The 25,117-nt window shown below is 41.2% G+C and overlaps 1 protein-coding gene across 1 annotated transcript in view; it reads left to right on the top strand.

Annotated features, from left to right (window-relative positions):
• Positions 1-24,499, top strand: part of CAPN5 (calpain 5) — a 163,474-nt gene extending 138,975 nt beyond the window's left edge. Inside the window, exons 7-13 of the mRNA XM_001377925.4 lie at positions 3,523-3,600; positions 5,341-5,536; positions 7,397-7,519; positions 10,317-10,513; positions 12,768-12,886; positions 17,449-17,585; positions 20,549-24,499. Of these exons, the coding sequence (XP_001377962.2) occupies positions 3,523-3,600; positions 5,341-5,536; positions 7,397-7,519; positions 10,317-10,513; positions 12,768-12,886; positions 17,449-17,585; positions 20,549-20,731 (1,033 nt within the window). The 3' untranslated portion in view covers positions 20,732-24,499. The remainder of the gene's footprint in view (positions 1-3,522; positions 3,601-5,340; positions 5,537-7,396; positions 7,520-10,316; positions 10,514-12,767; positions 12,887-17,448; positions 17,586-20,548) is intronic.
• Positions 24,500-25,117: the final 618 nt, after the last annotated feature.

Below are 25,117 nucleotides of genomic sequence, written 5' to 3'. Positions count from 1 at the left end.
AAATCCTTCATCTTGACCTCTGCCCTCCCCTGGGCCCCCTCAACTAGGTTTTAGGCTATTTTAAGATGATTGTCTTTTGATAAAGTGCAAATGGTTATGTTTTAGTATAGCTATGGAGGGAAAAAACTTTTAATGAGATAATGATTCGAGAAGTCATCTAGACATTTATGTGTAAATATCGCTTCTCCTTTGATCTCATTTTGGAAATTAGTTCTTTGTGTAAAACCCTCAGTGATGCCAGTTTGATCTTGGGCTTTGGAGTGAGACTGTTCAGGTGGATGCCAGTTGTCCTGTCTCTTCTTTGAAGACAGTGCTGTGTTCATTAGATATTCAGGAAATATTTGCTGATTGAATGAATGAATGAATGACTCATAGTAGTAAACAGGCTCTTAAAGATTGACTTTTCTCACTATCCATATGATGAAGCTCAGAGAGAAATTTCACATGGCTGGTGCTTGGACTTGAACCTAAGCAGCCTTCTTCCTCTAAATAAAAGTGTCCTTTTTGGTTAAATAAGTAAATGAATAAATTCGCATTATGTCCACTCAGGGACCTATAGACCTCAGCGGGAGGGACCTCAGAACTTAGAATGTTAGAACTGAAAGGGAAATCTAGAAATTTATAACGAATAAAACATGGAACTTCAGAGCTGGAAAGGACTTCAGAACACAGAGGTAAAAGGATCTTGGAACATAAGAGTATTAGAACTAGAAATGACTTTGAAACATAAGAGTGTTAGACCATGAAACATGTGAAAGCTGGCTCATAGTAGGTGCCTGCTTGAATGATCGAATTTAGGTAAGAAAGGACAGAGGAAAGCATTCCAAATGAGCAAAATTATGTGAGCCAATTCCCTAGTGGGAAGTGAGAAGACTTGGTTGTGCTTCAATAATTCATACACACATATAAACTCATATATTTATATCTGTATGAGAGATAGGAAAGAAATCAAAGACTGAGCCTTGCCTTCAGAGTGCTTACAGTTTCATGCCCTAGATGTCCTCACTTTTAATTCAGCCTTGCAAATATGTACTTGCATCTTCCAGCCCATATCAGCTTACCACATGGTTCAGGTAAATTAATGCTAAAGATAAAGTTTGGATCACATGACCTCTAAGATTTCTTTTAACATTGAGATTCTATGATTATATGTGATTCTAAAGTTCTATGGTTTGATGATCCATGAGTTTTAGGTCCTATAAATCCAAGATTCTATCAAATTCAAAGAGTTCTAGGACTATATGGTAATATTCTAGAATTGCAGAATAACCTAAGATCAGAATATTCTATCATTTTAAGACTCTAAGATCGTAGAATTAAAAAATTTTTTTTATTAATGCCTTTTGGGTTTTTTTATAGTCAATCTTTTCCAGTAAAAAACCCCAAATATAAACAGAACCCTCGCTAGCATCAAAGAAAAATAGTCAAGTCAAATTTGTAGAAACCAAATCTATAAGAAATTCTAAGTTTAAGACTCTGGGGTTCTTTGATCCTGAGATGCAATGAATTTGAAATTCTATTAGATTATTAGTCTACTTGCTTTCTAACACTGATCACACAGATAGAGAAAATAATTAGGCTAGTGTTTTCCTTGACTTAGATGGAACTAATGATTACTCATACCTCAGGAGACAGGTGGCTATTATGCAAGACTGATTTATACCATATATTTCTCCTACTACTGTGTATATTGTTGCCCTGGCACCTTGCCTGGAATATTGATGTTTTCTCTTCCTGTTATGTACAAAGGAGTGCTGGTAAATATTTAACAACTAGTTCTTGGGGGAAGGATTTAGACACAATATACTTTAAAGTTTAATCTGCATTAAAAACATTTTTTCCATTACTTTTTAAAATCTAGGCAATAATTTTTAAAAACTAACAATAAATCTAGCCCTGATTTGTAGTATTGGCCAGTTTCTGAAGTATAAATGCTTACACTGAAAATTTAACAATCGGCTCTCTCAAGCTGGTTCAAGTTGGCTCCAGCACACCCATAACTGTATATCATAGCAGGTAAAGCAACTCAAAGTCAAGAATACCTGGATCCTTCCTTAGACACATATTCACTGACTAATCTTAGGTAAGTATTTCTTAGTGCCCTATGCTTAATCATAACATGTCCAAAACAAAACTCAGTCTTCCCCCTAAATCCCCCCGTCTTTCTGTATTCCTTAATATTGTCAAAGGTATGCCTGTCTCCCCACTCATCCAGGCTCAAAACCTAGGTGTCATCCTCAACTCCTTTCTCTCTTCTCTCTCTCTCTCTCTGTGTCTCTTTGTCTCTGTCTCAGGTTCTCTTTCTTTCTGTCCCTCTCCTCTCTCTCTCCTCTCTCTCTCTGTCTATCTGTCTCCCTCTCTCTTTGTGTGATCATCTCTCTCTTTCTCTTTCTGTATCTATCTCTGTCTCTCCACCCTCAACTGACAGAGGCCCATATCACTTTATACCTGAACTGTCTTGCAATAGCCTGCTGATGGGTGTCTTTGTCTCCTCTCTCCTCATTCCAGCTTATCCAGTACTAAGCTGTCAAAATGACTTTCCAAAAATCACATATCTGAATATGTCACCATTCTGAGCCCCCCTTGCTCCCTCAGTGAACTCCAGTGGCTCCTGATTACTCCTAAGATCAAATAAAAATATCCTTTATTTATTTGGCTTTTAAATCCCTGCATAACCTGACTTCCTCTTATCTTTCCAACCCTCTACTGCTTCATTCTCTTCCACATACTCTCCAGTGACTTAGCCTCCTTTATTGTTCCTTTATTCAGTGTTCCATCTCTCAACTCCAGGCATTTCACTGACTATACTGCATGCCCAGAATGATCTCCTTTCTTATCTTCCCCGTCTTTAAGTGCCTACAAAGATCCCACCTTCTATAGGAAGCCTTTCTGGATCCCCCTTAATTCGAATACTTTCCTTCTCATAGTATCTCCACTTTATCCTACATATATATCTTCCTTATATATGGTTATTTACAGTCTATTTCCTTCATAGAGTTCTTTGAGAGCAGGGATTGTTTTTTAACTTCTTTGTAGCTTCTGCCCATGGCACAGTGTCTGGCACACTTAAGTAAGGGCTTCATAAATGCTCACTGACTTTAACAGATACTTGTTGACTTGACCATCAGAAGAAAAGTAGGAACGGGCTTACATTGGTAGAGGAATTACATCCTTGGGAGTTCTTTCTATCAATAAAATCTATAAATAAAGTATAAGTTTTAAAAAACCCCTTAAAATGAAGAACTCATCAACTTTTGTCCCATTTCACTCATTCATTCATTCAGTAAGTAGCTGCAGTATGCAGAGCCTATGCTTAGAGACAGAACAGATACCACATATTGAAGAAGGGCAGCACCTCTACCTCCACAGAGCTGAGAGTCTAGTAAAGGGATAAGACTCAAATGCGAGGAAGGGAAAAACCCAACAATATCCAATCAGCTAATGTAAGGGATGTGAAATCAAGTGTCTTTTTCTCTAACCAATTCTCTCCACCCTTACCCCCATTGCCTCCATATTTCATAGTTCAGAAGAATGGCAGAAAGTCAGCAAGAGCGAGAGGGAGAAGTTGGGGGTGACTGTGAAGGATGATGGCGAATTCTGGTGAGTCTTATATACAGGGAGATGTGGCTGGGCACTCTGGGAGAGCCTTCTAGGGTGGAACTTGAGCCCCAAGAAGAGATTCATTGAGGCTAAATGAGCCATGGAAAGTCCATTCCCCCCATCCCCATTGATTCTATAGACCACAGTTCAGAGGAGTGGCAGACAGTAAGCAAGAAGGAAAAGGAGAAGTTGGGGGTGACTGTGGAGGATGATGAGGCATTTTGGTGAGTCTTATCTACAGGGAGACAGACAGCTGGGAGAAACTTTCCTGTTGAGACCTAAGATCATGGAGAGAGTCCTCTAAAGTCAAGTGAATTCTGGGAAGTCAAGATGACCCAGGGTACTGGAAAGATTATGGAGTTGGGGGTCATGAGAGACCTGGCTTGTAGTCTTGGCTCTTCCACAAACTTATTGTGGGACCTCCAAGTTATCCCTTCTCCAGGGCTGGGTTTCTCCACAATGACATTCAGAAAATGTATTTCAAGTGCTCAAAAAATGTGAGGCTGCCTTCAAGATGATAATGATTCTTCTGCCCAGAGCACTTTTAAAAAATCTTTACCTTCCATCTTGGAATCTATACTGTGTATTAGTTCCAAGGTAGAAGAGTGTTAAGGGTTAGGCAATGGGGGTTAAGTGACTTGCCCAGTGTCATACAGCTAGGAAGTGTCTAAGTCCAAATTTGAACCCAGGACCTCCAGTCTCTAGGCTTGGCTCTCCATCCCCTGAGCCACCTAGTTGCCCCCCACTTTGGCTTTTTAAAGACTTTTTTTGGAGGGAGTAGGGCATATAACATCCAGCTGAAGGGCAGGAGCAGAAGGAGAGAGCACACCAAGTGGGGGTCAGCAGATAACTCACTTATTTATGCCTGCAGGTTCATCCATCTATAATAGGTTTTGGAACTTATTTCCGAGGGATCTGTTCCCTATCCAGTCGGGTCAAGAGATAATACGTCTATGCTCTGTGGCAGGCAAGCCCTGTGCTAGGTCAAAAAAGCTTACATTCTAGGAAGCTAGAATAGGCACAAACACCTAGAAAGAAAATGCATTAAATACAAGGTCGTTGGGTGGTGGGAGGGGGTGAGGGAAGCCCCAGCAGCTGAAGAGACCCCGAGTGGCCCCATGTATGGGACGACTCTTCAGCTGAGTTGGAAGGAAGCCTTAGAGCTCCTGAGAGATGGCGAGGAGGAAGTATGTTTCCGGAAGGCACAAGAGAGAACCTGGGCAAAGCCTCGGTTTGTTTTTTCCGTAACAGAATACAGGGCAAGGACAATGATTATCCTTATTTTGTAAGGATAATCAGTCAAGAAACGGAGACCAGGAATGGAATCAGGATTTTCCCTGAGTTCTACTCTGATAGTCTCGGAATGACCAGAACTGGGATCTGTATGGATGAAGGAAGGGGAAGAACAATCCCACCTCCCCAGGGTCAAGTTCAGGTTCTCGAGCTATGCTGACATCCCACAGAGTGGGACGCCTGCCCACTCCTGGCTTTGGTGCCCACAGCCTGCCTTTTTTTCTGAGCTTGTGCTGAGCTGGGTATCGCAGTCAGAGCACTGGATTCAGGTCAAGGGATCCAGGTTCAGTCTGGGCTATGCATCTCACCACCGTTGTGATCTTGGCCAGTATTCCTCCTTCTTTATCCTGCCAAATCTCTGGCTTTAGTGCTATAGGACTGGGCTTTCCCCCTTTCCCTCTCTGGCACTCTGGCTGGCACATTTCTTACTGTAATCTCCTCACCCAGGATGACATTTCAAGACCTCTGCCGGAATTTCACCGACCTCATCAAGTGTCTTGTCATCAACACGTCCTACCTGAGCATCCACAAGACCTGGGAAGAGGCAAAGATCCGAGGGGAGTGGAAATTCCATGAGAGTCCCCTGAAGAACCGCACTGGGGGCTGTACCAACCACAAGGAAACTTTCTTCCAGAACCCCCAGGTAAGATAAGAATGAGGATCCCCCCACACTCTGCCTCCATGGCCTTCTTCTTGCCCCAAAGTCTTGGATGTCCCAAAAGTCTTAGTGCAATGCTAAACTAAGATTTTGGGGGCACAGTATGTAGACAAGCTATGTCCCCAATACCCTTGAGAGGGAGAGGGTGGGAGAGGGTAAAGAGGCACCATGGTACTATTTTTCTTTTTAATATTGCTTATTGGTTCCAAGGCAGAAGAATGGGAAGGAAGGACCAGGCAATGGAGATTAAGTAACTTGCCCAGGATCACACTGCTAGGAAGTGTTGTAAGAATAATTTAGGGTTGTGACCTAATCTAAATTTTATTTTTAGTCACCAGGGGATATCCCAAATAAAATACCCAAGTCAATTTGGAAATATATTGTGATTTAATCAATATATAGGGAAGAAATCAAAGAGAAGAGAGAGGGAAAAGTATAGGATTTCTCAGGAAGAAATCAAGAAGAAGAGGAAAAGGTATAGGATTTCTCCCACCTGGCCTGTGCAAGGGGAGTTCAAAGTCCTCTGCCAACGAGGTCCTTGAAGATTAGAGGCTTTCTCTAAGAGGATAGTGTTTGGAAGGTAAAGGAGAGAAAAATCAGCCTAAACTCCGGGAGAGCTCAGTGAAGATGCCTCACCTGAACTAGGCTACTCAGCTTCCTCCAGTATAGTATCAAGGAAAACTCACCGCTAAACCCGGACAATAGCAGCCGCTATGGCAAGATGCCAACCAGCCACCTCTCCACCATCAAAGATCCCGGAGATAGGAAGTGACGTGAAATATATAGACAGTTTTACATCACTTTCCTGCGTTTCACATGTACCAATGATCTCTTAGGCTTGACTTAGGACAGCCCAGGGGTCTGTCAGTTGTTTCTGATTTGTCACTTGCTAGCTCATGTCTGTCATAGAACATCCTCCTAAATATTTAATCCTTAAGTATTGGGGTTGACATTCCTGATTTTGTTAGACTAAATAGGGTGGAGTAATCTAAAGTTCACAGTGTCTTAAGGCCAGATTTGAACCCAGAACCTCTTGTTTCCAGGTCTGGCTCTCAATCCACTGAGCCACCTAACTTCCCTGCAGTTTAGTACAATTAATAAATCAATAAATCAGATAAAGGAATTCAAAAATCTACTGTTTTTTGTTTCCTTTTTGATAAAATTATCTAGAAATATTTCAAGAATAAAATAAGTTTACCTAGAAAAAATAATGGGAGCAGCTGGGTAGCTCAGTGGATTGAGAGTCAGGCCGAGAGACAGGAGGTCTTAGGTTCAAATCTGGCCTCTGACATTTCCTAGCTGTGTGACCCTGGGCAAGTCACTTGACCCCCATTGCCCAGCCCTTACTACTCTTCTGCCTTGGAACCAATACACAGTATTGATTCCAAGATGGAAGGTAAGGGTTTAAAAAAAAAATCCATCAATAAAGCACTCAAAGACTTAGGAAATCTGGGTTCAAGTTCCAGCTTTGCCACAGAATTCTTCTGTGACCAGTGGGCAAGCTGCCTTACCTCTCTGAAATGTAGGAAGGAAGTGTGATGAAATGCAGAGAACCCAGAAATTATTTGCTATTATTATCATTACCTTGTCCTTCTGCTTATTATTATGTCTCTAGACCTACCATCTTGGGGTCCCTAGATAACATGATTTTGAGACTAATATAGTGGAGGGAGCCTTAGATTTGGTGTTCAAAGTCCCGAGTTTGAGTGCTGCTTTGGACGAGCCATCTGTTCAGGGAGATGGAGCTGAAGTAGTAGATCTCGGTGGCGCATTCCAGCTCTTACGTACTCTGTTCCTTTCTCCATGAACCTCAAGCCCTTGACCTCCTCTTCCCTCTGTCCCTAGTATGTATTCAACGTGAAGAAGCCGGGGGATGAAGTGCTTATCTGCCTGCAGCAGAAAACAAAGCGGACCACTCGAAGGCAGGGCAAAGCCGAGAACCTGGCCATTGGCTTTGACATCTTCAAGGTAAGCATCGCCCCCCCCCTCGGCTCCCTGTACCCCAGGGGGAGGCTCCCCTTTCACTTGTAAGACGGAGGATTCTCAGGGAAGGTGAGAAGGGTGTGGCCATGTCAAGTTCAGGTTCTCGAGCTGTGCTGACATCGCACAGAGTGGGGCGCCTGCCCACTCCTGGCTTTGGGGTCCACAGCCTGCCTTTTTTCTGAGCTTGTGCTGAGCTGGGTATCGCAGTCAGAGCGCCGGATTCAGATCAAGGGATCCAGCTTCAGTCTGGGCTACCGACTCACCGCCATTGTGATCTTGGGCAAAATTACCTCTCCTATAGCCTCCTTTTCCTCCCTTGAAAAATACAGAAGCTGAACTAAGTGAGCTCTAGTCCCTTCCTCTGCTGCGTCCTATGAGCCCGTCGTAAGAAGGCGTCCTTATTTCTCCTTGGCATAGAGGGTTGTCAGGCCAGCTGGCAGCTAGCTTATTTCTGTGACATGGGAGACCTTTGCTTTGACGGTGACCGCCATGATGGTTTCTTGGCCGTCTCCAAGGGAATGAGCTAGCTGCACATTTCTGAGCCCTGTGGCATCACAGTGCTCCTGGACCCAAACTCAATGTCAGAGGAAGGGGAAGAACAACCCCACCTCCCCCAACCACAATTCCATGCTGCTCCCATGTTTCCCAGAGGGGCATAGCCAAGTATGGGCTTCTTTCTCTTCTTTAAAAACCCTTACCTTCCATCTCAGAATCAATATCAGGTATTGGTTCCAAGGCAGAAGAGCTGTAAGGTCTAAGCAGTGGAGGTTAAGGGACTTGCTCAGGGTCACCCAGCTAGGAAGTGTCTGAGGCCAGATTTGAACCCACATCCTTCCAACTCCAGGTCTGATCATCTATCCATTGCACTACCTAGATGCCCCTTTTCCTCTTTATATTCATGGCACCAGAAGCCTTTCAGAGCCTCAGTTATCTGATAGCATGACCACTAGGGCTCTTACTCATTCTTATGTCATGGCCTCCTTTGGTGGTCAGGCTGGTGAAGCCCTTGGATCCCTTCTCAGAAATGTGTTTTTAAGTGAATAAACTAAATAGGCTGGAGGTACAGTAAATAGAGCACTGTGCTTGGCATCAGGAAGGCTTGAGTCCAAATATGGCTTTAGAAACTTATTTAAATGTGTGACTCTGGACAAATTACTTAGCTGTTGTCTGCCTCAGTTTCCTCATCTGTAAAATGGGGACTTAATAGCACCTAACTCCTAGTTTGTAAGCATTTTAGCACAGTACCTGGAATTGTAGGTGCTTAATAAATTCTAATAATGATAATAGCTATTATTTACATAGCACTTAGCACAGCGCCTGGTACCTTGTAGGTATGTAAGAAATTCCAACATATAAAATAAATTTTTAAAAATTGATTTATCTTTTAAAAATCCTTTGCCTTCTGTCTTAGAATCAATACTAAAGTATCAACTCAAAGACAGAAGATAATAATGGCTAGGCAATTGAGAATAAGTGACTGGTCCAGAGTCACACAGCTAGGAACTGTCTGAGGTCAGATTTGAACCCTGGACCTCCCTTCTCCAGACCTGGCTCTTCTTAATCCTTTGAGCCACTTAGCTGCCCCTAATAATGAGCATTTGTATAGCATTTACAATACCAGACACTGCTAAGAGCTGGGAAGGCAAAGAAAGCTCCCTTTCTACCTAAAAAATACAGTTACCAAAACATTTTTTTAAAAAATATGGGCCTCAGGCTAAGCCCTGGCTTAGTCATTTAGCTGCCATCAAGTTCAGGCTCTTCATCTATAATATGGCAACCATTGCCCTACCTGCCTCCCTTATAGGGTTGTTGTGGGAAAAGCACTTCGCTAAACAACTCTTTGTTTGTTACATTTTTTCTCACCTTCAAATATTTCTCTTCTCTCACTCCTTCCACCCAATTAATTTCCAAACCCCGTTGGGTTTCCTTGAGTTCACCTCTCTTGTACCCATCTCTTCTGATCTGTATCATCCATCCAAGAGCTTGAGTCATGACCTAGATGGAGGTGATGTATCAGCAACAAGATCAGTGAACTGAGAGTCACGAGGCATACTGTTAGCATTGTGTCCTCTTCCTCCTCCTGGCCTCCTCTTCCTCTTCTGTCAAATGAAGGAATTCTAGTAAGGGTTCTTCCAGCTTGGATCCTTGGTGGGGTTAAAGACCCCTCCAGATCTGATGTTCTGTGTTCTGTCTCTAGCATTCTGGGTTCTGGATTTGGACAGCTCTTCCCACTTGCTGTTATGAGCAGCGGTGTGCTGGGGCCAGCTCATACTGACCCTCTCCAATTGTGAGATTTTCAGGGGGAGCAGTTATACCTCAGAAATGAGCAAACTATGAATCAGGGGTTGATTATTTGTTTTGTTGATTATCTAGACTTAAGAACGTGATGGAGAAAATGTTAATTACAAATTAAACTTAAAAGTGCATCATTCATGCACTTTCTTTCTCACCTCTCCTCCTCCCCAGAGAGCTGGTTATTAGAAACATTTGCTAGCAAACCCCTGGTTGTAATATCCATCCCCCATTCTGTGTTCTACGGCTGCTTCCAGCTCAGATGTTCTGCACCTTTTTTTTTTGTTATTTTTGATATTGTTCTTCGACCCTTACCAGTAATAAGGTTTTAGGATTGTAGAGCCTCCAAAGGATGAGAATCCAGATTCTTTCCCACGGGGCCACCTCAGGGAGGAAGATGGGCACAGGAGTTGATGATGTGGGATTCTAAATCTAAAGAATGGGAGGATACGGGAGTGGGAGAGATTTTCAGACAGAGCTGTCTCTACAGGTAGAGTCGAACCGAAAGTACCGCATGCATACTCTCCAGGAGAAGGTAGCGGGCTCCATCTATATCAACTCACGCAGTGTCTTCCTGCGGACACAACAGAAAGAAGGCCGATACATCATCATCCCCACCACCTTTGAGCCAGGCCAGACATGTGAATTCCTCCTCCGGATCTTCACAGACGTGCGTGCCTCCTGCCAGTAAGTGTTTGGAGTTAGGGAAGGGGGCACAGGGGAGAGGGGAGGGGGAGGGTTGCACCTAAGGGATAGGAGAGAGCTTGCTTTATTTCCCACCCAGTAACTCCCAGTTGCCCACTCATCCTAGTCCACCTGGATGGCATTTTTAATTTTGCCCAGGGTGTTTTCTTTGGTAAATGAGATGGGAAATGTGATAATGCCCATTTTCTAGAAAAGGAAACTTAAGTCCCAGATAGAGGAAAGATACTTGCCCTGGGTCACATAATGGGAAAATGGTACCCCTAGGGCTGCAATCCAGGTTTCCATTGCACCATTTATACTATTTTCTTAGTTCTGCTTCCATTTCTCTGTGTTATTTCTTGGGGATCTTTCCATGCCTCTCTGTATTCATCACACACATCATTTCTTACAGCACAGTAATATTCCATTACATTCAAATCCCTTCATACCTAGCCTCCTCCTGTCTTTCCAGTCTTACACCTTACTCTCTACCACGTACTCTTGGAGCCCATGACACTGGCCTCTTAGCCATTCCACAAATAAGATGTTTCTCCGCCACTGGCCTTCTCTCTGACTGTCCTCTGTGCTTGGAATGCTCTCCCTCTTCCACTCCAACTCCTGACATCCTTGGCTTCCTTTAATTCCTTACTCAAATTTCACCTTCTACAGCCTTCTTAATTCCAGTGCTTGCTTTCATTTTAATTATTTCCCTTTCATCCTGTATGTAGCTTGCTTTGTATATATTTGTTTGCATATTGTCTCCTCCCCTTTAGATTGTAAGCTCCTTGAGAACTTGAGAGTAGAGACTTTTTATTCTCTTTTTGTATCCGCAGGGCTTAGCCCAGTGCCTGGAACATACATAATAGGCACTAATAAATGTTTCTTGAATCAATGAATGAACATTCATGTGCCACAATTTATTTAGCCATTGCCCAGTTGATGTGCATCTATTTTGTTTCCAATTCTTTGCTACCACAAAAAGCACTACTATTCATATTTTGATGTATATGGGGACTTTCTTCGTATTTGATGGCTTCCTTGGGGGTTGTCTAGTAATGGAATAAATAATTCAAAAAGTATGAACATTTTGGTCACTTTGTTTGCTTAATATCACATTGCTTTCCAAAATGGTTTACCATTTCAACAGCTCTACCAACCATGTATGCCTGTTATCCCGTAACCCCTCAAACATGAACTATTTTTAGAAAATACTTTTTGGTCAATATTTTCTGTTTCTTACATCACCGTAGTTATTACAAGTGCCCTTCATCCTCTTTCTCTCCTTTGACAAATAGGTTTTGTTTTTTGTTTTTTTGGAAAGAAAAAAGCAGCAAATTAAAACATTGAAAAAGTCTGAAAACATAACATGGACTCTTGCAGGTTTGGGTCATTTTTGCCAACTTGCAGGATGGGAAACAAAACCTTATTGTTGTTTTGATTTTACTTTCTTGTTATTAGTGATTTGGAGCATTTTTTTCATGTGGTTATGAAATTTTGAAATTTATTTTGGAGAATTGTTCACATCTTTTGATCACTTATCTATTAGAGAATGGCATACACACACACTTGTGTGTGTGTGTGTGTGTTTTCTATTTCATCAAATACTCTAAAAATTGGGCAATAGGATTTAAAACTAGAAGGGAACAATGAAATAATCTAGCCAAAATCCCTCATTTTACAGATGAGGAAACAGACCCAGAGCAGTGAAACAGACCATCTTTGGCATCACACAGAAAGTAGGGATGGCTGATAAAGTACATGAAGCTTTACGTATAGGCATCTAGTACTGGGCCTAAAATTTGTGACCCCCAAAAGAGATTACAGAGTCAGGCATGTCTAGAACAATTGAACAAGAAAAGTAGGCCAATAATTCACAGGAAGTGATTTAAGAATGGAGTTGTCCAATGGAAGATCCTTCAATGAAGGATTTAAATTCCCATTTTACCTCCTTTTTACTCTTCTGATTCTTTTTCTTGCCTTCTTTTCCTCCCCCAAATTGATTCCTGTCTCCCTCCTTATCTTCTATCTCTCCTCACTTCTTATTCCCTCTTCTCATTTTCCATCTTTCTTACTCTGACCTTCTTTTTCTCTCCCACCCCCCAACTTGTCTGCTCCTTTTTTATTTTCTATTCTTCCCCTAACCTCTCATACCTCACAATATATTTCTTCTTCTCACCTCTCAATCCTTCCTATAACGCACTATCCTTCAGTTCTTATTACTTTCTCTCCTGACCCCCCAACTCTCTTCTCCCCCCAGTGAATTGGTCCTGGATATGCCCCGCTATTGGTGCTGGAACAGAATAACTGGTTACCCTCGTGTGGTCTCCCAAGTCCATATCATGAAGGCTGAAGGGCTGAAAGATTCCCCTCCAGCAGGTAAGTGTTCTTTTTCTTTGCCCCACTTCCGCCCTCTTTGCCCCCTTTCTTGGGTTCCCACCAAGAATGAGGCCCTTACATTATCACCTCTGTTATTTAGCATTGCACTAGAAACACTAGCAGTAGCAATTAGAGAAGAAAAAGAAATTGAAGGTATTAAAATAGGCAATGAGGAAACCAAGCTGTCACTCTTTGTAGATGACATGATGGTCTACTTAAAGAATCCTAAAGAATCAACTAAAAAGCTAGCAGAAATAATCCACAACTTTAGCAAAGTTCCAGGATACAAAATAAACCCGCATAAGTCATCAGCATTTCTATATATCTCTAACCCATTTCAGCAGCAAGAATTAGAAAGAGAAATTCCATTTCAAATCACCCTAGACAATATAAAATACTTAGGAATCTATCTGCCGAGACAAACACAGAAACTATATGAACACAACTACAAAACACTCTCCATACAATTAAAACTAGATCTAAATAATTGGAAAAACATTAATTGCTCATGGGTAGGACGAACTAACATAAAAAAATGACAATTCTACCCAAATTAATTTACTTATTTAGTGCCATATCCATTGAACTACCACAAAACTTCTTTACTGAATTAGAAAAAACCATAACTACGTTCATTTAGAAGAATAAAAGGTCAAAGATATCAAGGGAAATATTGAAAAAAAAATTGAAGAAAGGTAGCCTAGCAGTATCAGATCTCAAATTGTATTCTAAAGCAGTGGTCTTCAAAACAGTATGATACTGGCTAAAAGACAGAAGGGAGGATCAGTGGAATAGAGTTGGGGAAAGTGATCTCAGCAAGACAGTATGATAAACCCCAACTTTGGGGATAAAAATCCATAATTTGACAAAAACTGCTGGGAAAATTGGAAGACAGTATGGGAGAGATTGGGTTTGAATCAACATCTCATACTCTATGCCAAGATAAACTCAGAATGGGTGAATGACTTGAATATAAAGAAGGAAACTATAAGTAAATTAGGTGAACAAAGAATAGTATGCTTGTCAGATCTTTGGGAAAGGAAAGATTTTAAGACCAAGCAAGAGTTAGAAAAAATTACAAAATGTAAAATAAATAATTTTGATTACATTAAATTAGAAAGTTTTTGTACAAACAAAACTACTGCAACCAAAATTAGAATGGAAGGAAAAAAATCTTTATAGCAAAAACCTCTGACAAAGGTCTAATTACTCAAATTTATAAAGAGTTAAATCAATTGTACAAAAAATCAAACCATTCCCCAATTGATAAATGGGCAGGGGATATGGAATAAGGAATTTTCATATAAAGAAATCACAACTATTAATAAGCACATGATAAAATGTTCTAAATCTCTTATAATCAGAGAAATGCACATCAAAACAACTCTGAGGTATCACCTCATACCTAGCAGATTGGCTAACATGACAGCTATGCAAAGTAATGAATGCTGGAGGGGATGTGGCAAAGTTGAGACATTAATTCATTGCTGGTGGAATTGTGAATTGATCCAATCATTCTGGAGGGCAATTTAGAACTATGCCCAAAGGGTAATAAAAGACTGTCTGCCCTTTGATCCAGCCATAGCACTGCTGGGGTCTGTACCTCAAAGAGATAATAAGGAAAAAGACTTGTACAAGAATATTCATAGCTGCACTCTTTGTGGTAGCAAAAAATTGGAAAATGGGGGGATGCCCTTCAGTTGGGGACTGGCTGAACAAATTGTGGTATATGTTGGTGATGGAATACTATTGTGCTCAAAGGAATAATAAAGTGGAGGAATTCCATGGAGACTGGAACAACCTCCAGGAAGTGATGCAGAGTGAGAGGAGCAGAGCCAGGAGAACATTATACACAGAGACTGATACACTGTGGTACAATAGAATGTAATGGACTTCTCTATTAGTAGCAATTCAATGGTCCAGAACAATTCAGAGGGACTTATGAGAAAGAAAACTATCCACATTCAGAAGAACTGTGGGAACAGAAACACAGAAGAAAACTAACTGATTGATCACATAGTTCAAGGGGGATATGATTGGGGATATAGACTCTAAACAATCGTTCTAGTGCAAATATCAAGAATATGGAAATAGGTTTTGATCAAGGACACATGTAAAACCCAGTGGATTTGTGCATCAGCTTCGGGAGGGGTTGGGGGAGGTGAGGGAAAGAACATGATGCTTGTGACCAAGGAAAACTATTCAAAATTGACTAATTAAATAAAATTTAAAAAAAAAAAGAATGAGGTCCTTAGCTTGGGCCCAGATCAGAATAATATGAGGTTGAGGCTGGTGAATGGCTTGAATTTAAAGTTTCAGAACTACAATAGGGTGGTATCCCATCAAGTTTTCACTCTAGGTCTTGCCCCAATATGGTGGACCTCTGGAATCAGAGTGACCCCAAGCTGGCTACAGAGGGGTGAACCTTCTAGCATGAACTCTCCAGTCTGGACAAGATAAAGGTCACCAATAGGGATGGTGGGGTCTAAGGATAAGATCCCAAGGCCTAGTCCTACCAAGAAGAGTCATGGGAAAAGGATATCAGTGGAAGAATGGACTTTAACATATAAGAACTTCATAATGTAACTCTTCATGGATCTCCTCCCTTTATCTCTGGCTGGCCTTGCCAACCTCAGCCAGTGATAGACAGTGAATCTCCAGCCTAGATAAGTTTGGAGGCTTCATGACCGTTAGGCTGGCCACTAAGAGTTGAAGTTTTTAGATCATAGCAGCTCTTAAAAAAATCTACTATGGTTGGGAGAGATTTGTGAACGCAGTTAGCCAAAGGTTATTAGCACATATAGGAGTAACCAGTGTGTGAGTCTATGCTGGGGATACAAAAAGGTCTTTAATGAAATAGTGCCTGCCTTCAAGGAGCTTAGCATAGTGCCTAGAATATAGTAAATGTTCTGTAAATATTATTATTTATTAATAATACTAATATTATTTATGCATTTATATTTATTTACATTTACATAATGTACAATCCATTTATTTATATGAATATAAATTGTTTATCTAAATTCACACAAATTATTATTATTTAAATGAAGCCTCAGATACATACTAGCTGTGTGAGCTTGTACAAGTTAATTAATGTCTATCTGCCTCAGGGCAGATAACTCCCTAACTCATTTTGGATCCCTTATTCCCTCCCCACAAAAGGCATCATAGTACTGTGGACAGAACATTGGATTTAGAATAAGATTTAACTCCAAGATTTGAGTTTGAATTCTGTCTCAAACACCAACTAGATGTGCAACCTAGGAAAAGCACTTAACTTCTCTGGCCCAATTTCTCATCTCTAAAATAAGAAAATACAATTTCTCATCTCTAAAATAAAATTGGGCTTGATGGTCTCCAAGGTATAGAAGCAGGAAAGAGCAGGATGAGACTAGGAAATCCCTAACCTTCATTGGCTAGAATGCAAAAGGCAATACTTGTTAGAGGATTCAAGGAGTACTAGAAAAGTAACTGAGAGTTGGATGCTGGAAGCCTTGAACCCTTCCTAGAAGTGATTTGTATTTTTTCCTTTAGGAAAAATCATCAGTAATCAGTAAATAAAAATAATCCAAATCAATAATAATCAGTAATCAATACCAAATAAATCAGTAAATAAAATAATGATTAAGAATAATCAATAAAAAGAATAATCAGTAATTGGCAAATAAAAAATAAAAATAATCAATAGCCAGAAGAGAATTTTGAGACTGTGGGGAGTGAGAGGAGATGGCATAGTTAGACACGTTTATTAGAATGATGAGTGTGGTGATATGTGCACAGAATAAAATGGAGTGTGCTTTGAGGACCTTTGAAGCCCTCAAGTCCCATCCTGCCCCCCTCCTTTTCCAGATGAGAAAAGGAGAAAATCTGAATCAAGGAGACCACTTAAAAAGAGATTCCCCTGGTTGAGACAAGGTGTTTTTGGAGATGGTTATGCAAGTGAAGAGAAGGGGGATAGAGAGGCGATAAGTGGAGGTAGGATTGACAAGGTTTGGTAAGCAATCCCAGGGTCAAAGGTTCTTAGGATCATGGTCTTTAGGAGCCACAAGGCACCTTGGAGACCATCAAGCCCAATTTTATTTTAGAGATGAGAAATTGTATTTTCTTATTTTAGAGATGAGAAATTGGGCCAGAGAAGTTAAGTGCTTTTCCTAGGTTGCACATCTAGTTGGTGTTTGAGACAGAATTCAAACTCAAATGTTGGAGTTAAATCTTATTCTAAATCCAATGTTCTGTCCACAGTACTATGATGCCTTTTGTGGGGAGGGAATAAGGGATCCAAAATGAGTTAGTTTCCAAACCTGGGTGCCTGGGAGGATGATGAAGTTTCCATCAATAGACTCAGAAGTCAGTTTGGAGCATAATGAACCTTGGATGCCCATGGGATGCTAAGGAGGAGCTGATTTTTCAGGAAGCACTTGGAAGTGACAGCAGGGATGCTGGGGCCAGCTGTGCCTCTTCAGTGATCCCAGGTCCTTGTTCACGAAGCGTATAGTATCCTTTCTCCCCTACCTCCTTCCCCTCCGAGTTCTTCCCATGCTCCATTTCTCTTCCTGCAGGAACTAACTCCTACGTCATCATCAAGTGTGAAGGAGAGACCGTCAAATCAGATGTGCGTAAGCATACCAACACCCCAGAGTACGAAATGAAAGGCATCTTCTATCGTAAGAAGCCAGAGAAGCCCATCCTGATCCAGGTGGGTATGGCTGCAGGTACCTAATCTCTAGGCAAGCAGCCTTCCAAGAGGAGCAGCCTGCTGGGTGAGAAAGAATACAGAGAATAGAGCTAAGAACCCCTAGTTCTGTCCTCACCTGGTGATCTAGCAAAACAATGGAAACTCACTTTCATTTATAGGGTCTCCAAAGTCTTAGTGCAGGTTTTAAAGTTTCCTGGCTTAAAGCCTGCACGAAGACTTTGGGGATATTGTGCATTGTTTTCTCATAAGAAATTCATGAGAAACTGCTGTGAATAGTATTATCCCATTTTACAGATGAGAAAACAGGTTCAAAATGACATGGACTTGGACAGTGCTGAAAAACGCTAATAAGTCCAAACTAGACACTATTATGAACCATTATAATAAATTTGAGAAGTCCATCAAAAGTAAAAGACTTTGGGAAAATTCTGGAAGTATTACAAAGAATCTGCAATGCTTTCTTTCAAATTCACAAACTGATTTAAAATTAGTAGCTCATAACTCATCTTAATCTTAGTATATTAATAGGCTAGAGGATATACGATACAAAGTGTCTCTTTTAATAGGCTCTGGAAGACTAGTCTCTAATGATCAAGAATTCGAAATGCTAATGGACAATTTTAAAGCTTTTAAAATAATTATTTATATTCTGATGTTTATAATCACAGTTACATCCATCATTATTTATAGGCATAATTAAATTGTTAGTAATATACAAGGAAATATTTACTAAAGAAAGTTTTTTGTTTTCCTTATTTAGGGAAAAAAAAGTGCTAATAAGTCTGAAGGCCACCCTTTGAACTTATGTCCTTCAACTATATATACTGTACTGTGATCTTGCTTTATTACACTGTACTGCAGTTTCCCATTAGACATAGAATGTCAATATTGGAAGGGACCACAGTAGCCATCCGATTTGAACCCCTGCTTAAACACAGATCCTCTCTAAAGTCTAGACTTCTACTAAAAGGGAAAATCCACTTCCTCCCAAAGCACTTTAGATGCCTCTAACTATTAGGGAATTTTTCCTGACATCAAACCTAAACTAACCTTTTGGGAACTTTCACCCAGTACTCTTTGATTCAGCCATCTAAAGCCAAGCTGAAAAAATTGAATTTAGTTTGCACAGAGCTCAAATATTTGGACCCAGCTACCCTGTTTCCCTTCAGTCTTCTCTTTGCCAGACTAAACCTTTCCAGTGCCTTCAACCATTCTTTACTCTCTTCTCCCCAATCCTAGTTTCTCTCTTCGGTATACTTTCCAGCTTATTGTTTAATTTCCTAAAATACGACATCTAGAGTTAAACACAGAACTATCAAATTACTAACAAATTGCAGGGAGACTGTTCCATGTGAAGGACTTGATTGAAATAAACCAGAAGTCCCTTTCAATTAATTAATATACCCTTCTAACTCATAGAGAGTAGCATTGGATTTATTGATCCTTTAAAAAAAGCTGAAAACCTGAAGTTCTAGAGCCAGAGTTCTTAATGTTTTTTGTGCAATGGACTCCTTTAGTGGTCTGACCATTTTGGCAGTTTGGTGAAACAATGAACCTCAAAATAATATTTCTTAAAAATTCATAATTGAAATAAATACTCAATTTCAATCAGAGATGGTGAAAATAAAGATATATATTTTTTTCCATTCAAGTTCATGGATTCCCTGAAATCTATCAGTAGACTTCTTGGGGGGAATCCATGGACCCCCAGGTTAAGAATCTTTGCTCCAGAATCAGGACCATTGAAATCCATAGCCCAGGCTCAAATCTCCCCACTCTTTCCTGATTTCTGTTAGGAACCATAGAATCTTGGGTTGGGAGGGGTATCAGAGTTAAGTAGTCCAGCCCTTCCGTAAATAAGAATCCACTCCATAACATTTCCAGGCAGCCCAATCCATTTTTGAATACCCTCATTGGTAGGAAATTTTTCCTTATATTGAGTTATTTAGTTTCCAATTCATTTTTCATTTTTGCTTCAAAAGCCCTTTAATTGGTAAAAGAGGAATTTAATATTTCTGCTTTTCTGCATTTGTTTGTAAGGTTTTTATACCCTAAGACATGGTATTTTTTTTAACGAGGGCACAACACACAGCTGAGAATAAGTGTATTCCTTTTCTATTCCGATTCAATATTCTCCAGAGCATCTATCATGTCTAACTTTTCAAAAACTCTTTTCAGGTCCTTCATTTCTTTTTTCTTTTTGTTAGATTAATCAAGGTCTGAGAGGAGTGGTTTGAGGTTCCCCAATATTAGAGTTTACTGTTTCTCCTATAGTAATTCATTTTATTTTTTTCCTTTTAAGAATTTACATGCTATGACACTTGGTGCATATGTATTTAGTATTAATATTCATTATCTATGATACCTTTTAGCAAAATGCTATTTCCTTTTTTATCCCTTTTGAGATAAAAAAGGGATGAATAATTTTATTATTTTTATGCTATTCCTTTATCTGAGATCTTGATTGCTCCCCATGTCAATATTATTTCTATATTTCCAATACCTTTCATATAATAGGTGCTTAATATTGACTTTAATTGACTTTAATTGATTTAATTGACTTAAATTGATGAATTGAATTGAATTAAAATTGACTTTAAGTTAATTGACTTTAAGTGACCCTGATGATGATAATGATGATAGCTAGCATTTATGAAAATCATTTAGACTTGTAAAGTGCTTTCCTATTTTATCTCATTTGAGCCTCACGACAACCCTCAGAAATAGGTGCTATAGTTATCCCCATTTTACATTCGAGGCAACTTAGGCAGGCAGAGGTGAAATGATTTGCCTGGAGTCACACAGCCAGAATGTGTATAAAGCTGGATTTGAACTCAGGTATTCCTGACTCCAAGTTTAGCACCCTCTCTTCTGTGCACACATAACTGCCCCATAGAGCCACACAGAATAATTCTTCTCCCTCTACCCCATGACATCTCTTTGTGCATCTGTTCTTCTCCTAGATTTGGAACCATAAATGCTTGTCGGATGAGTTCCTGGGGCAGGTGACCCTGAAGGGGGATCCAGATGACCTCCAAACATCACATGTCCTGCATCTACAAGATAGAGGCAATGGGAATTCTAATGACCTTCCCAGCACCATCTCCCTCCAGGTCTTCAGCAGCAATATCCTTACACACATCTAGGGTTTCCTCTTAGACCCGGAAAACCCATGGTCTGGGGGCATGGTTGAACCTGCTCCCATGTGGTTCCTGCTTTATCTTGAAGCCCTTTCTTTATTTCCCAAGGATGAAATCACCATATAGAAGAATTGTGCACGTATCTCCTGAAATACAGTGTCTGATGGTACCAGAGGCCTTCTGGGACCTTAAGCATCTCTTGGCTTAACAGAGGGGTATAAGACCCAGGGCACCATCCAGAGTCACTTGTTTACATGCCAGTGACCCTTTGAATTTTGCTCTTATCCCAGTCCTGTTCTCTGTTAGCCAGTTTCCCCTCACCTCTTTCCTTTCTCCCATGCACTGCCTTTTCCTCCTCTTGTGTTTTCAGGTACCCACAACCTCACCTTTCCCACCCTCTGTAATGATAGTTTGTTCTTCCTTGGGGTCCCTTTTGTTCAGAGAAAGTGGCAACATCTTTGTGTAGCAGAGAAAGCACTGAACTTGGACATCAGAAAGACCTGAATTCAATTCCTGGCTGCACGATTCACCAACTGGGTGACCAGTGACACCAGGGAATGACTCCATCAATGTGAAGGTGGCCAGTGGCTGGGTGGGCCTTAGAAGACATCCTTTGGTTTTTGGCCAGGCCAGAGGTCCCTCCCCCACTCTCTGCCCATATTCGGACTTCTTGTCGCTACATGAGCGACTTGCCAGAATTGTTCCTTCTTAATCGCTCTGTTAATTCATCTTCACATCAGAATTTTTTTGGGGGGGTCAATTCTATTAGATCTTCCTCTAAAAGTGCTGAAGCCAGAAGGTCACTGGGGCCTATTTTAGAGGTGAAGGGACTTCACACAGGCAGTTGGATGCAGCCAGGCATCTTACCAGCTCCCAGTGCCATAGCTTTTCCCGGAAGTTGAACCAGCTGCCAAAAACTGAAGGGTCCTCAGCTCCCTGGATCATCTCATCCAGATCAGACTAGCTGTTGTTGCTGATTCCCTTCCCAAAAGAGGTCAGTCCTCATCTCATTAGGCATTCTGCACAGGTAAAATCCTCTTCAGTCAGGATGATAACTGGCATCCTTGGGCAATGGGATGGGGAATGTGTCAGAGAGCAGTGTCAGGGCAGCCTCTGCTGTTAGTAAGAGACAGGACTCTGCCACTCCACAAAGCTGAGGTGCAGGGGTAAGGGGTGCACGGAAGGGCAACCCCTCCTCCTATCCCTCCAAAGCAGAGTGGATTTCCTTCTGAGAAAAGGCCAAATCAGCCCAAAAAACCAAAGAATCTTCCTTCTTGTCCTCTCAGTATGAGGACCAAAGTGTCTTAATGGTTTTCTTTCTTACTTCAATTGTGGTTTTTCTTATTTTATATTTTAGAGTGGATTAGGAGAAACAGAAGACCCGATCCCATCCTTTTTTGTAAACCTCAGTTTCTTTGGGTCTTATGAAAATGTGATTTTAGGTGGATGGAATTAGGGATAGGATGAGTAGGAATTTCTCACAAGTAGTATTTAGAAGTGGATAAAGGCTGCATAACGAGAAGGTAGGACTTATTGGAAAAGACTTTGATGCTGGAAAAGATTGAAGGCAAAAGGAAAAATAGGGACAGAGGAGATTGAGATGGAAACAATGAACGTGAACTTGGACAGATGTCACGAGAAAGTGAAGGATGGAAAGTCTTGGTGTGCTGTGGCCGGTGGGGTCACCAAGAGTGGGACACAACTGAACAACTAAAACCAGAGTGTTCTGTATAACTGTTTAGGGATTTTACTATTTTTCTTTTGTAAAGCAACAGCTTTTCTCTCTGGTATCTTCTGAGCCCTGGACAGTTTAAACATGTCCAGTCCAAACATCTATTTTTCCAGGTGGTCTTTGGGTTGTTAGAAGCACCTAAGCCTACCCAGAGACCCCAATGACTCAGTCATGCTTGAACCTTTCATTTTCAAGATCAACACCAGGAAGGAAGATCCTTTAGTTTCACGAGGGTTGAAAGCCATCACCTTTGTAGTTAGAAAACCAGAATCTTCAGTGAAGCTTGCAAACCTAGGTCTAGTTAAGGGGTACTTGCTCGGTCAAGCTATAGCCTCTTCCTTTGCTTTCCTGGGGATTACGTGAAGAAGGAGATGATCTCTCCTTGCAATTCTTCCTCTAGGACATTTGTGTGAAATGTTTTCCTCTAGAACTCTTGCCACTGGGACCAAGGTTAACTGAGCTGAAAAGTATTCTAGTTCTTGACTACTTAGCTTGGCTTTTCTGATCCTTCCTATCCCCGCCATATGCCAGTGGGCACCCTCTCTCTTGGTTGTTCATATTCAGACAATCTAAAGTGTCCACGGCCCCATTTAGGCCTATATATTAAGTATAAAGAGTGGAAGGAAGGGGGAAAAAAGGTCAGGAGTGGGGTGAGCTGTAACAGAAGAAAAGAAAGCTGTTTTTCATCTTTAAACTCAGCTCTGGGACCCATGGTGCTCCATGTGGGTCTGGAATTGAGACTCTGTGTGAGTGTGACAACGAACAAGTCATTTAAACCTTTCTGTGCCTCGTTTTTCCCCATCTTTGAAATGGGGCCAATGATACTTGTTTGTCAAGTGTTTAATAAGTGCAGTATAAAGACAAACATAGAGGCAGTTGTACACACATACACAAACTCTGTTTATGTATATTTCCACAAATATTCATATATATAAATCTAGAGTATGCTATATTCACATGTGTTATATATATTTATACATACATATGTGTGTATATATATATATATATGTATATATATATACACACATATGTATGTATAAATGTCTCAGAGCTGGAGGAACCTTTGAGGCCATCTCCTGCAGATATTTGTCCTATAGCATGCCCTAGTAATGATCAATCTACCTCCTCTTGGGGTAGCCCATTCCATACCTCTGTTAGGGAGTTTTCCCTACCATTACACAGAAATTACCCTCTATAACTCCACCTATTCCTCCTAGTTCTTTCCACAAAATCCAAGCAAAACAATCCTTATACCCCTTCCACCTGAATGCCCATTAGCTATTTGAGTGCAGAAGCTGTGCCATCCCCTCTTCCTTTAAGCTAAAGATTCTTTAGTCTTTTGATAGGATCTCCAGTCCCCCGCTGGACCTCAGTGCCCTTTTTGGGGTATATTCCAGCTTGTGAATTTCCCTCCTAAAATGCAGTCCTAGAACTGGATATAGTATCCCGGACGGGTCTGGCCAAGGCAAGGGCAGAGGGATTCTTGTCTTCCTTGCTAGGATGTGAAGCTTCTTTTGAATGTAACTCAAGTTCGTGCTAGTTTTAGCGCCTGCTTTATCACAGAGATGATCGTTATTGATTTTGGGATTTGATAGCAGCTGCCCAGAAAGCATGCCCTGGAAGAGTTTCCCCTCTCTTCTCTGGGACTTGTGTCCTGTCTGGGTCCTTGCCAGGCTGGCCTCCCTCCCCATGTCCATTATTTCTCAGGCAGACCTCAGCCATTCTTCACTTCACCCTCCACTGCTTGGCCCTCTTCTCTCTCATCAGCCTTGCCAAAAATTCTTGCCACTAGAGCCTCCCCTACAGCCCCTCTAGTTCTGGAACCACAGACACATCAGCTCTGCCATTGTTCCTGGAAGGGGTTGTCTGTTATGTTCTGGACCAAAGTGCCCCCCTCCTCCCCTTTTTCCCGCTCTGTGTTTGCTGTTTCTCCCTATTAGAATAGAAGCTTCTTGAGGGCAGTGATTGCTTTTGTATTTGTATCTTTAGTGCTTAGCACAGTGCTTGGCACCTAGTGCAAGCTTAATAAATACTTTTTCTTCCTTTTGTTCATTTATTTACTTCGCGCTTCTGGGTGATGGTGGAGCAACGTTTGGACCAATATTGGAAAAGCAGACCCATGCTGAAAAGGGTGCCAGTTTTGGGGCCTGGAATAGTGGAATTGGCACTGTATTTGGACTCCAGGGGACCTGGGTTCAAAGCCCGGGTCTGCCACTTGCTGTCTGGGTGAAGTTGGGTAAATAGCTTAACTTCTCTGGGTGGAAGGATTGAACGAGATGACCCAAGAGAAGTTGTTCCAAATTCTGCAATCCCGTGACTTCTTGACCACTGCAGCCATTTGATATGGCCCATGAGGGGAACCCCAGGGACACAGATCTTGCTTGGGAATGACCTTGCTGATGTGCATGAGCCCCTCTTCTCCCCTCTTTGCCCAACCCTGCTCCTGCCCAATTCTGACCTATTGAATCCACCCCACCACCATCATCAGGGAACATTACTCAAGGGCTTCCATCCCATATAAGGAAGCTAAGTTGGCACTAACTATACCTGCCTGCTAAGAACTTCTGACCCAAGTTCCCAAAGTTTTCTCCCACTCCCATCCCAGTCCTCCAGGCCCTATGACCATTTGTACATTGCTTAGAACCTTTGGCTCTGTTCTA

The sequence above is a fragment of the Monodelphis domestica genome, chromosome 4, assembly GCF_027887165.1.
Source record: "Monodelphis domestica isolate mMonDom1 chromosome 4, mMonDom1.pri, whole genome shotgun sequence".
Classification (NCBI taxonomy): Eukaryota; Metazoa; Chordata; class Mammalia; order Didelphimorphia; family Didelphidae; genus Monodelphis; species Monodelphis domestica.
This window is presented reverse-complemented; position numbering and strand designations above follow the sequence as displayed.